General features: G+C 40.0%; 1 protein-coding gene across 2 annotated transcripts in view; it reads left to right on the plus strand.

Moving 5' to 3' along the window:
• Nucleotides 1-13,718, plus strand: part of LOC142466194 (IgGFc-binding protein-like) — a 108,032-nt gene that overhangs the window by 75,915 nt on the left and 18,399 nt on the right. For both annotated transcript variants that reach the window (XM_075571054.1, XM_075571055.1), the window contains 14 exons: nucleotides 91-368; nucleotides 801-1,399; nucleotides 1,523-2,078; nucleotides 2,295-2,497; nucleotides 2,591-2,971; nucleotides 3,250-3,533; nucleotides 3,892-4,163; nucleotides 7,367-7,435; nucleotides 7,936-8,019; nucleotides 8,953-9,021; nucleotides 9,876-10,123; nucleotides 10,670-10,847; nucleotides 11,469-11,577; nucleotides 13,365-13,456. In XM_075571054.1, coding sequence (XP_075427169.1) covers nucleotides 91-368; nucleotides 801-1,399; nucleotides 1,523-2,078; nucleotides 2,295-2,497; nucleotides 2,591-2,971; nucleotides 3,250-3,533; nucleotides 3,892-4,163; nucleotides 7,367-7,435; nucleotides 7,936-8,019; nucleotides 8,953-9,021; nucleotides 9,876-10,123; nucleotides 10,670-10,847; nucleotides 11,469-11,577; nucleotides 13,365-13,456 — 3,422 coding nt within the window. The remainder of the gene's footprint in view (nucleotides 1-90; nucleotides 369-800; nucleotides 1,400-1,522; nucleotides 2,079-2,294; nucleotides 2,498-2,590; nucleotides 2,972-3,249; nucleotides 3,534-3,891; nucleotides 4,164-7,366; nucleotides 7,436-7,935; nucleotides 8,020-8,952; nucleotides 9,022-9,875; nucleotides 10,124-10,669; nucleotides 10,848-11,468; nucleotides 11,578-13,364; nucleotides 13,457-13,718) is intronic.

Here is a 13,718-nt window from a genome sequence, read left to right on the forward strand (position 1 = left end):
AACAACTGACATGTTTTAGAAATGACACCTTAGTATATTGTTATTTACATCTTTGCATTATCTGTACAAATCTAACATTATTTCTCACAGGTGCTCCCCAGGAACGGATCACACACCAGACTGTACTGATGATGAGAAAGACACCATTGTCAGCAACAGCTTCTGTGGAATTATCACTGACACAAATGGGCCCTTCAGACATTGCCACAATGTGATAGATCCAACAGCTTACTTCAATAACTGTGTCTATGACTTGTGTGTATTGCACCTGGATCCTGACTCTCTATGTGACAGTCTTCAGTCCTATGTAGGTTCTTGCCAGTCCCATGGAGTTACAGTAGCGTCCTGGAGAAATGACACTTTCTGCCGTAAGTACAACATCTCTATTCTTACATAAATAACTGAAGTTGGGTGTGCTGCCAATAAGATGCTTTCTCTGGGTAACATGTGCCAGGGGTTAGCGTACAGTATTAGTATTTCCAATATTTTACAATCAGTCATTAGGAGATAGTAATGAATCTGATATTGAAATGATTTAAAATGATTACTTTGAGTTTTTATTAAAATATTGTTTAAAATACCATTCTCTAATACTCTCAATTGTGTTTAAATGTTGTTTCCAACTGTCAAGTCTATTTTTCATAAATGTGCTACTTTTAAATGAAAATGTACTTTTCTTATCGAGGTATTACATCATGCTCGACCATTGAGCACCATCTACATTTATTCATTGGTTCCAATCACATCATTGTTATGCTATTATTTTATTTCTTTGACTGAAATCTGTTTTGTTTTTACAGCTCTGCACTGTGCTTCTAACAGTCACTACGAGCAGTGTGGTTCAGCCTGTCCTGCTACTTGTGTGAGCCCAGGGTCTCCTTCCACATGCAGCCTTCCCTGTGCTGAGGGATGTGTCTGTGACCCGGGATATGTTCTCTATGACAAGAAGTGTGTTCCACGTCACCAGTGTGGATGTTGGAAAGATGATAAGCATTATCCTGTAGGCTCTGAATTCTGGACAGATGACACTTGCTCTTCAAAATGCACATGTCCCTCAGCAGGTGGCAGCTTAGTCTGTAACAGCGCATCGTGTCCAAGTGACCAGTTCTGCGGCATATCCAATGGAGTTCCTGGCTGTTATGATTACATATATGGTACCTGTAGAGTCCATAATGACCCTCACTATGACACTTTTGACAGACAAATCCATCATTTTATGGGTCTGTGCACCTATACACTGGCCAAGCTCTGTGCCAATTCCTCTTCTCTACAATATTTTAACATTGAAGCAAAGAATGAACATCGAGGACATCCTTCCGTGTCCTATGTGCAGAGGGTCTTTGTTGAAGTCTATGGCTATAAAGTACAAATTGTGAGAAATGAACCAGCTCGTGTTTTGGTAAGAACTTTTTCTCATTTCTGATTTACTTTGACAGAACTTTGTTTTAATAAAATAACGTACCTTATGTGCACTGATAATGTTTGGCATATTGTACAATGGCTTTTGAATGCTTTATCCCAGGTCAATCAGATTTGGACCACTTTACCAGTACTCTTGCCTGGAGGTGTACTGACAGTGAGTAGGAGTGGAAGATATGTTATCCTAGAGACTGATTTCAAGCTGAGAGTCTCCTACGATACCGATCATTCAGTGGAGGTGAAGGTTCCCAGCACCTACTCCAACCGGACATGTGGAATGTGTGGAAACTTTAACAGCCACAAGCAAGATGACTACATGATGCCCAATGGACAACAAGCCCAAAACTCTAATCAACTGGGGAACAGCTGGAATGTAGATCCATTATGTACAGTTCCACCTACACCATCTACACCTCCTCCATGTCCAGAAGATCTCTATGAAAGTGATACATTCTGTGGTCTGTTAACAAGCAAAGATGGTCTTTTCCATATGTGCCATTCTGTGATTAATCCTGAGAGCTTCTTCGACAGCTGTGTCTTTGACCTTTGTGCTTTGGGTGGACATGGTGATATTTTATGTAGTGCAATTGAAGCTTATGCTGATGCCTGTCAGAAAGAAGGAGTGACAATTCCTGATTGGAGAAACATTACATCCTGTGGTAAGTATGGTCAAGAAATATAACACCGTCAGTTAGTTTGTTTATGTAAAAATGTTTGCTTATGATCCTAAGTATATATTAGTACTCGTTAGTATTAGTTATCAGATGAAGTGATATATTCTCGACAAAGTGTTTTTTTTTTAAATGAGACAGAAGATCTATCTGCTTTGTTTAGAACCGTATTGTGCCACTAATTAGATAATCTGTCTTTAAAAGGAGAACCTCCATGCCTGGCCAATAGCCACTACAATGCTTGTATGACTGCATGTCCAGCTACATGCCTGGAGCCTCACGCAGCAGAGAACTGCAGCAAGCCATGTGTGGAGGGCTGTGAATGTGATGCGGAATACGTCATTAGTGGAGGAACGTGTGTTTCTGCATCTGACTGTGGGTGCTGGTACAATAACACATACTATAATGTGAGTGCTTAATATCTTACGTTTTGCTTCCCTGTGCTTTATAGTACTGTAAAAAAGTTTCTTAATATTGGTATCTTTTTCATTTGCTCACAGAAAGGAGAATACGTCTTAGAGGGAAACTGTGAGAACAGATGTGAGTGTAAAGGAAGCAATACCATGGTCTGTACTGCGGTATCTTGTGCTGCAGATGAAATATGCAAAGTTCAAAGCGGCACCTTGGGCTGTTACCCGTTAAGCACGGCAATTTGCCATATTTATGGGGACCCTCACTACAATACCTTTGATGGGAGACTTCACCACTTCCAGGGATCCTGTAACTACACAGTGACTGAGACATGTGGGAACACATCGGACAGCTTTATTGTCACGACACGTAATGAACACAGAGGTAGCCCAAGCTGGACCGCCATTAATTCTGTGGCCCTCACTGTGGGCGGAGTACACATCCTACTAGGAAAGAACAATATTGTTTCTGTAAGTAATATTATTATTTGCAACTGTTATATAATATTTAACCTTAATGGGATATACAGTAACAGGCTCTATGATTTAATTTAGTAAATATGTCCCTACAGTAAATGTATTTACTTCTTGCTAAACGTCTTATAAAAATGGACATATCCAGTTGCTTCTGTAGCCATTTAATCCCATTGTAAATGTAGCAGAATGCTGAAACAATCCCAGCAGATACATGGGAAGACACCTCGTGGTCCTTTCACCAAATCTGTATAGTTCTTTATTTTTCTTTTCAGATTAACAATGCTTCAGTCACTCTTCCTGCTAATGTGCCTGGTATAAACATTATGCATAGTGGCCACTACGTGATAGTTACTACAGACTTTGGCCTCCAGCTTCAGTTTAACGGTGACCACGAGCTCTTTGTCAGAGTGAAGGAGAACTACAAAGGGACATTGTGCGGATTGTGTGGCAACTACAATGATAACCAACAGGATGACTTCATGCAACCCAACGGCACGGTGGTGTCTGATGTCAATGACTTTGGAAACAGCTGGAGAGTCCCGGATAATGGATGGCCGTGAGTCATTTTGTTATCCTATTCATAGACTGATTAAAAAATACCTACTGATGCATTTCTAAAGGTAGAAATAAAATAAATGAAATCACAATTCTGCCATAGATTTTTACAAACTTGGAAAAATTCAGATTTCATGTTTTTCCTAAAAAGATCTATATTTTAAAATATGAATGTACTATTTATGCATAAAATTTTATTTAACTAGTTTAATATATTTAAGTAACTCAACATTTAGCATTCCCTTTAACATATAGACGTGAATCTGCTCCTCATCCTCAGGTCATATATATATTAGCTATTTTTAATAAGGTTTAATTAAGGGTTTCTCTTAACATGCAGCATTTCATTTTCCGTATAGGTGTGTATCTAGTCCTCCTCCTCCTCCAACATGTTCTCCCTCCATACAACAAGAGGCTGAAGATGAGTGCGCAATTCTAACACTGGTTAATGGCCCATTCGCAAAATGCCATCTAAGCATTTCTTCTCAGCAATACTTTGAGAGCTGTGTTTATGACCAATGTGCCGCGGGAGGAAGTGATGAACTATTCTGTAATGCCTTGGAGTCATATGCCGCGGCCTGTGAGGGAATAGGAGTGTCTGTAGGAGACTGGAGGAAGGATACCGTTTGCGGTAAGCTTTAGTCGTTCTCCTGTACAGCTTTTACATCACAGTTTACATATCACAGGAGAGCGGTACAAAGGGATTTTCTGAAGTGATGAATACGATCTCCCGTTCCTCCTGGGATTCGTAGATAACAAAAAAAGCATTTGATTCTGTCTACACCTCTGTGGTTTTAAATGCATTAAGTAAACAATGTGTTGAAGCAGCATATATTGATATTATAAAGAACATTACGAGAATGTCAACCATTAAATTACATGAGGATACAAGCACGATAAGGATCAGTAAGTGAGTGCGGCCGGGAGACACCATGTCACCAAAGCTTTACACTGCAATACTTGAAGAAGGGTTCAAGACGTTGAATTGGGAAGATATCAAGAGTCAATATAACAGTGAATATTTGAGCCAGCTATGATTCGTAGATGACATTGGTATTTTTGCCACAGAAGACCTCCAGTAACAAATAAGATAACTTTTCGAAGCCAGTAAGGACGTGGCATTCATTGAATCTCAGCAAGACCAAAGTGATGTTCAACTCTGAAAAGATTGAAATAAATTGAATAGAACTAGAAGTAGTTCAAGACTATGTCTACTTTGGCCGGCAATTAGAGATGGGCGAACCAGTCCAACCCCGTTTCCCAGAATTTCCTTGATTTTTGTAGGCCAAATCCGATCCCCCCACCAAAAACCGCCTGCCGGTTTGGCACTAACAAGTCTGAGCAGTGTGTTAAAAATCTGTGCTGCCCTTATCTCTAGGCTGTTTAAATGTCCTTCTTCCTGCTGGCCAATAGGAAGCCGTGACATCATCCCGTGCGGCTTCCTGTTGGTCCGCATGACCGGGACATTTAAACTGCAGAAAGATACTTACAGCAGCTTCAGAGGTTTGTAACTGTGGAAGCATGGGGTTCCCGGAGCTCAAATTAACAGGGTTCAGCTCTTCAAACCTATTTAAAAAAAAAATATGTATATATATATTTACACACTGTTTATAGGTCTTTCAAAATGAATAGTGATTCAATACGTATATATGTTATTGCAGACATAACTTAAACTCATCCCATACAGAGTCTGATCTTTTGCTGCAGAGGAACTGAGAGAGAGATAGAGGGAGATCTTTCACTGTCTTCTTGCCTCCAAAAGCCCTGGTTCAGGGTCTGTATGAGAGTAGCACCAGGTTTAGTTATAATTTATATACTGTTAGCTCTTAAAAGGTTGCACTCACAAAACGTCCAGATGTTAAAGATATGTCAGAGATTCTTCTCTCTCTGAATGGAGCCCTTTGGTAGCTGGATATAGTAAATCTTCTGATATCCCTCAGTGTGTGTTGATATCGTTGATATGTAATAAGAAAGAAAGAAATGCCACAATATTGTATACTATTTGACCATTTGTATTAAATGAATTCAGAATAAGAGTAATCTCACTCACATTTTCAATAATAAAACTAGCGTTGGAGAGAACCGCCGATGGGTTGAAGGACCTAGCCGGGACAGGCTTCTGTGTGTCTCACTCGTGTCTCACCCCTTTGGTTCCACATGCGTCACTTCCGGGCAGCGTCACATGTGAGGGCAGAACAGCGTCTTGCCTTGGAATTCAGCTCTGGTTGCCAAGCATGACTCCTGACGAAGCAGTAGCGAAACGCGTTGAGTCAGCGTTGCAGGAGAAGCAGAGTTTGGAGAGACCCATCTCACTGTGTTTCTTGCAAAATCTTTTTATTTATTTTAAATTTTTCAGCTTTTTAGAACCATTGTTATGCTATTTGAGCATTTCTGCCCAAATAATCGAGTTTTGGCAAAACCAGAACAAAACATGAAACATTTATAGAACCAAAGGAACGTCCAAAAACAAATCACAATTTTATTTGACAACCAAAATAGAGAAACACTATGGATGTTTTTATCTGTGGCTGTAGAGAGTAAATGCATGCACTCACAAAGTGACTTTCTATTGGTGCAGACAGAAACAGATGCAGGGATTTTTTCTTCATACTTCCATATATATATATATATATATATATATATATATATATATATATATATATATATATATATACTCTATATACTCTGGATAAAATGTGTTACTCGGACGTATGCAAATTCATTCTTCTTTATTTAGCAAAACACATAGAAGCACAATGTCTCGGGGGCCTCCTTGTCACGTAAAAAGAGGGATATGATGCTCATGTTTTCACCGGTCGAAAGGGCGCTGACGCCTGAAACGTGAACTCAATGTGAATAAATGAATGTCTTTTTCAAAACGAGTTTCAGGCTCTCGATCATATCTCCTTTTTCATTTCATAGGTTCTATTACTTCAACAACTACAACAAACAGTCCCACCACCCCCAAAACCATCCCCACCACAATCCCCACCATCACCTCCACCACCATCCCCACCACCATCCCAACCACCATCACAGCCACAAGCCCAACCACCATCGCCACCACCATCCCCACCACCATCTCAACCACCATCCCCACCACCATCCCCAGCACCACCCCCAAAACCATCCCCACCACCATCCCAACCATTCCTTCTACACCAACACCTCCAGACCCGCCAACCTCTTCAGGGAAATAGTTTTGCTTATTTAGCGGTACTTTACCCACTTGTTTCTGGAGAAGCCAGCAATGCATTGTAAATAACAAGCGCAGATTCACTAAGCTCCGTTATATCAGGGAAAATAACATTACATTTACCTGAAACCCTAACAGAGTTAATAGCAAAGGCTTAACGTCACATTATTACAGCGTTCACTTCAAATATTTAAGTCTTGTCATCCCAGCCAGAGTCGGAAATAGGACTTTAACTGGAGAGATAAAGAGAGAGAGACATCGTTCTCTAGCAGAGAGTAAATGACGCTATCTGTATGCCAACAATTTACCCAACACCAGTGCAAAGTAATGATGTATACCGTTTCTTTATTGATTACTGCCAGGTATACTATCAGAAAGTAGATGGTGCCATAAGTATCCCAAACACTTTTTCGTCTCAGCATTAGGCAAATCGAGCGATTTTAGAGAACTTTGCAAATTGGAACAAAGAGTGACTTACTGTGTGACGAAGAACTTGAGAACTGTGACAACGTTGCAATGTTTTTCGTGGATAAAAATTGGTTCAATTTTCTGTGTTTGCGAAATTTTAAACCACAAATATCACGAGTTCTAGAAATAAATTATAAGCTGTTTTCTAATTTAACCTTTTCTTTTAATAGATTCCACTATTTCAACTACAAGTACTACTAGCGTTACTGAACCCACATCTACCTATCCACCCACTTTAGGTAAATGTATTTTTTATTTATACTTATATTAGTAAACATAAATTATTAGTGTAATATTATATCTAATAGCCATTCTGTGAAAATTATATATTTTCTTAACCTATATAGTTAAACATGACATGCTGCATCATATACATTTTTGCTCGGTGAATTGCATCTTATTTTTGATGCACGTACAGTACTGCAGTACTTTTCTAGCCCACAGAAATATTCTTTGTTAGTACATACAGTACCAGTAACATCAGTACCCAAAGCCAAGTCCATTTCTTTGCTCCCCAAAAAAACAAATGATTTTTGACGCTGCTGGCAGATGGAGATTTCCACACACCAATTTTACGCCACAAAAAGCAGTTTGTGACGCTTAGTACAAAGGCCTTATTAGCTGTAACTATGGGACCTTTATCTATATTACCAGGAAATAAGTGTAGGGTTTGACAGTTCTCAGAAGTTCTAGAATTAAGTTATTAGGTGTTTTCTAATTTAATTTTTTCTTTTATTAGATTTCACTATTTCAACTACAGGTACTACTGGCGTTCCAGAACCCACAACTTATTCTACAACAACAACATACCCCCCCACTTTAGGTAAATGAGCTCATAGGTAACAAATATGTCCCTGTGTTGTATTGTTCTTTATAACAGGGACATCCTGTGTCTCCGACTTCAGGTTCACGAGTTTAGGTCTTTTACAAATACGTTGCTGCACTTTAAGGTGTAACAATAATCTGAGGTTCTGTACGTGTCCTGAGGGTACCACTGCTATTACTGTACCGCGCTGTTTTAATCGGCTCTACTATTGCCCCAAGTACTGTTATCTCGGGTCACACGGAAGCTTCAACAACAGCTACATCTGCGCCCACGCCACGTAACTGCAACACACGTCTTCTCATTTCATTTCTCATTTTCTACTGTTCTTCAATTTTTTTTAGCTTTTTTGAAGGAAATATTGAGTGAAAAAGTTGGTGTTTTGGTTGTGGTCAGACTCAAAATGTTTGGTATTAGATTTGTAGGAAAAGTCATGAATTTATTGCCCAGTAATACTAGCAGAGTGTAGAGTGCCAAACACTTCATTGTACCCAGCAGCCGTGTAATGTAATAGTAATGGCACAGTATTAAACCTACTGGAAATATGTGTCTAGCGTATTACTAGCAGAGAGTAAATGGCGCTATCTGTATGCCAACACTTTACCCAACACCAGTGCAAAGTAATGATGTTTACCGTTTCTTTATTGATTACTGCCAGGTATACTATCAGAAAGTAGATGGTGCCATAAATATCCCAAACACTTTTTCGTCTCAGCATTAAGCAAATCGAGCGATTTTATAGAATTTTACAAATTCCAACACAGAGTGACTTACTGTGTGACGAAGAACTTGAGAACTGTGACAACGTTGCAATGTTTTTCGTGGATAAAAATTGGCTCATTTTTCTGTGTTTGCGAAATTTTATCAACAAATATCACGAGTTCTAGAAATAAATTATAAGGCGTTTTCTAATTTTACCGTTTCTTTTAATAGATTCCACTATTTCAACTACAAGTACTACTAGCGTTACTGAACCCACATCTACCTATCCACCCACTTTAGGTAAATGTATTTTTTAATTTATACTTATATTAGTAAAAATCAATTATTAGTGTAATATTATTTATTTAGGGTAATACATAATTATGCCCCTTTATAAAGCATTAGTAAGACCACACCTTGAATATGGAGTCCAATTTTGGGCACCACTCCTTAGAAAAGACATTATGGAACTAGAGAGAGTGCAGAGAAGAGCCACCAAATTAATAAAGGGGATGGACAATTTAACTTATGAGGAGAGGCTAGCTAAATTAGATTTATTTACATTAGAAAAGAGGCGTCTAAGAGGGGATATGATAACTATATACAAATATATTCGGGGACAGTACAGGGAGCTTTCAAAAAACTATTCATCTCAAAGGCAGTACAAAGGACACGGGGTCATCCCTTAAGGTTGGAGGAAAGGAGATTTCACCAGCAACAAAGGAAAGGGTTATTTTCTGTAAGGGCAGTTAAAATGTGGAATTAATTACAATCCATGGAGACTGTGATGGCAGATACAATAGATTTGTTCAAAAAAAGGTTTTAGATGGGAAAGGTATACAGGGATATACCAAATAAGTATACATGGGAAGGATGTTGATCCAGCGATTAATCCGATTGTCAATATTTGGAGTCAGGAAAGAATATTTTTTCCTTATGAGATATCATTGGATAATGTGTCACTGGGGTTTTATATTTGCCTTCCTCTGGATCAAAATAGTGTAAGTATAAATATAGGATAAGTATCTGTCGTCTACATTTAGCATAGGTTGAACTTGATGGACGTACGTCTTTTTTCAACCTCATCTACTATGTAACTATGTAGCTAAGTAAGGTATTATAAGATAACCATATTCCTCTGTATATGATTTCAGGAAATGCCATCTGCAGTGCGTCAGGAGACCCTCACTACAATACATTTGATGGAGCTGTCCATCATTACATGGGAAATTGCAGCTACACTCTCTCTAAACTCTGTGAAACGTCCAGCAACCTTCCTTTCTTCCATGTCTTCACCACCAATGAGAACAGAGGCTCCAACAGCAAAGTGTCCTACGTACAGTCAGTGCATATAGAGGTTTACAACAATGAGTTCACTCTACTGAAGAACAAGAAACTGAATGTAAGCGATTCTATATAGTACTGAGATAGTGACAGTGCTCTATATAGTACTGAGATAGTGACAGTGCTCTATGTAGTACTGAGATAGTGACAGTGCTATGTGAGCGATTCTATATAGTACTGAGATAGTGACAATGCTATGTGAGCGATTCTATATAGTACTGAGATAGTGACAATGCTATGTGAGCGATTCTATGTAGTACTGAGATAGTGACAGTGCTATGTGAACTATCACGTTCATGCTTCCTTCTTAACGTATCTCTTTTTGTCTTGGAATCGTATATGTAAAGGTAAGACACTTGTATACTTTAAGCATTAAAGCCCAAAATGACGAAGCGGCGTTAGGTCATAAAACACCTGTGGGTGCTGGATAACACCCTAATGCCCATTGAAGGTAACGGGAAAGGTGTCACCCAGCACCGCTGAGTAAATATGGCCCTAAAAGTGATTCAATCGTTGTTTTGACGTTGCAGGTTTCTTAAAAAATGTTACATGGAAAATAGTTTTCCAGTCAATTTATAAATAAATCTTGTAATACTCATTACAGGTTAATGGGAGAAGAACAAATCCACCGGTGGCAGCTGCGAACAGGTTTATAATTCAAATCAGTGGCAATTACCTGCTTCTAGAAACTGACTTCGGACTGCGGGTTCGGTTTGATGGCAATCACTATGCTGACGTATCTCTGCCACCGCAGTACCAGGGCCGTGTATGTGGCTTATGTGGTAAGTCACAATTCTTTTTACCACTGTTTTGTTTACCATTTTTATGTTTAATCTAACACATTTGATTAGAGAAAGTCCCCTTCTACTCCCGGTGTTGTAAGCACTTCATTTCTCGCTATGCACCATCCCGACTCTTGCGTTCTTCTCAAGGATGTCTTCTCTCTACCCCCGTTGTATCTAGAGCCCTCTCCCGCCTTAAACCTTTTTCACTTTCTGCCCCGCACCTCTGGAATGCCCTTCCCCTCAATACTCGACTAGCACCCTCTCTATCCACCTTTAAGACCCACCTTAAGACACATTTGCTTAGAGAAGCATATGAATAGTACTGTGGATAATCCTAGACACATGATACATAAAGCTTTGCCCCCTGCAGACGCACTTACTAGAATTCCCTTCTACTGTCTCTATATGTTCCCCTACCTACCAATTAGATTGTAAGCTCCTCGGAGCAGGGACTCCTCTTCCTTAATGTTACTTTTATGTCTGAAGCACTTATTCCCATGATCTGTTATTTATATTATTTGTTATTTATGTGATTACAACATGTATTACTACTGTGAAGCGCTGTGTACATTAATGGCGCTATATACAATACTTACAAATGTTCTGTATATCTTTCAGGCAACTATAATGATAAATCAGCAGATGACAATATTAAGCCGGATGGTAATTCAGCAGCTGATTCCACTGATCTTGGAGATAGCTGGATAGTTTTGTATAATGATACATTGTAAGTACTGTACCATTAAAAGAATGACTTCATATTCTCCATTCATTAGCTTATTTATTATCTTGGGTTACAGGATACAGCAGTGTTATAATGGGCATACTGTCGTTTGATGACCATACTGGCGAAGGGTTAAGTTTGATTGGACTATTGTTGTGTCTCGGCTTTTGCCTCAGATTCTTTGATCAATGCTATTTCTTGGTCAACTGGGGACAGCGGGTCTTAAGCTCTCAGTATTTGAACAAGGTCACCAATAAAACACAGACCGTATGGTTTGCTTACATGTCCAAGGATATTAGGTCTTACAACTATAAAATACAAACAATTCAATACACCTCTCAATGTTTTATTTGCAAGTTATTTCTTAGCACTTTTAAGTTATTCATTTACTAGTCTGTGACAATCATTCATAGTGACCTCTTATCTCTTAAAGAATTACCCATTGAATTCTTACATCCTTTCCATAAATGTGTTTTTCTGTAACTTTTCATTCTGTGGTGATTAATGCCATAGTGTTAGCGACCATCCAATCAACAAAGATATTGACTGGTCGGTCCTATTCTAGGAAATCTAGAGAACTGGTCGGCCCTATGCTAGGAACTCTGGAGAACTGGTCGCCCTATGCTCGGAACTCTAGAGAACTAGTCGGCCCTATGCTAGGAACTCTAGAAAACTGGTCGGCCCTATGCTAGGAACTCTAGAGAACTGGTCGGCCCTATGCTATGAACTCTAGAGAACTGATCAGCCCTATGCTAGGAACTCTTGAGAACTGGTCGCCCTATGCTAGGAACGCTAGAGAACTGGTCGGCCTTATGCTAGGAACTCTAGAGAACTGGTCGGCCTTATGCTAGGAACTCTAGAGAACTGGTCGGCCTTATGCTAGGAACTCTAGAGAACTGGTTGGCCCTATGCTAGGAACTCTAGAGAACTGGTCGACCCTATGCTAGGAACTCTAGAGAACTGGTCGGCCCTATGCTATGAACTCTAGAGAACTGGTCAGCCCTATGCTATGAACTCTAGAGAACTGGTCGGCCCTATGCTAGGAACTCTAGAGAACTGGTCGGCCTTATGCTAGGAACTCTAGAGAACTGGTCGGCCTTATGCTAGGAACTCTAGAGAACTGGCCGGCCCTATGCTATGAACGCTAGAGAACTGGCCGGCCCTATGCTAGGAACGCTAGAGAACTGGTCGGCGCCTATGCTAGGAACTCTAGAGAACTGGTCGGCCTTATGCTAGGAACTCTAGAGAACTGGTCGGCCCTATGCTAGGAACGCTAGAGAACTGGTCGGCCCTATGCTAGGAACTCTAGAGAACTGGTCGGCCTTATGCTAGGAACTCTAGAGAACTGTTCGGCCCTATGCTAGGAACTCTAGAGAACTGGTCGGCCCTATGCTAGGAACTCTAGAGAACTGGTCGGCCCTATGCTAGGAACTCTAGAGAACTGGTCGGCCCTATGCTATGAACTCTAGAGAACTGGTCGGCCTTATGCTAGGAACTCTATAGAACTGGTCGGCCCTATGCTAGGAACGCTAGAGAACCGGTCGGCCTTATGCTAGGAACGCTAGGGAACTTCTCAGCCTCCTTCAAATTATATTGCACATTTTTAATGTTTGCTGTTTTAGGAAACTTTAAGATAGTAAGTACCCTATTACCATTGGAAATGCCCCCATTATAACTATTTACATGCTGTACCAATCGATTTGTAAACGAGTACTGTATGTTGAATTCAATCAATGTGTATTGAATGGTTTTTGCTAATTACATTCGCAATAAAAACATTTTTTTCCTAGGTGCGGCACTGAAGATCTGGGGACTTGTGATCCTGTCCTTGAAGCGGAATACTCACAGAACACAGTTTGTGGAATTATAACTGATCCCACAGGTAATGAATAGGACAGGCCATGTATTATCTGCATGGCAGTCTGCAATTACCAATGTGGTGTGAGTAAGCGGCTCAGTGAGTAAAGGCTGAAGGAGAGGCTCAGTGAGTAAAGGCTGAAGGAGAGACTCAGTGAGTAAAGGCTGAAGGAGAGGCTCAGTGAGTAAAGGCTGAAGGAGAGGCTCAGTGAGTAACGGCTGAAGGAGAGGCTCAGTGATTAAAGGCATAAGGAGAGGCTCAGTGAGTAAAGGCTGAAGGAGAGACT

Source organism: Ascaphus truei, chromosome 14 (genome assembly GCF_040206685.1).
Source record: "Ascaphus truei isolate aAscTru1 chromosome 14, aAscTru1.hap1, whole genome shotgun sequence".
NCBI classification, from domain to species: domain Eukaryota; kingdom Metazoa; phylum Chordata; class Amphibia; order Anura; family Ascaphidae; genus Ascaphus; species Ascaphus truei.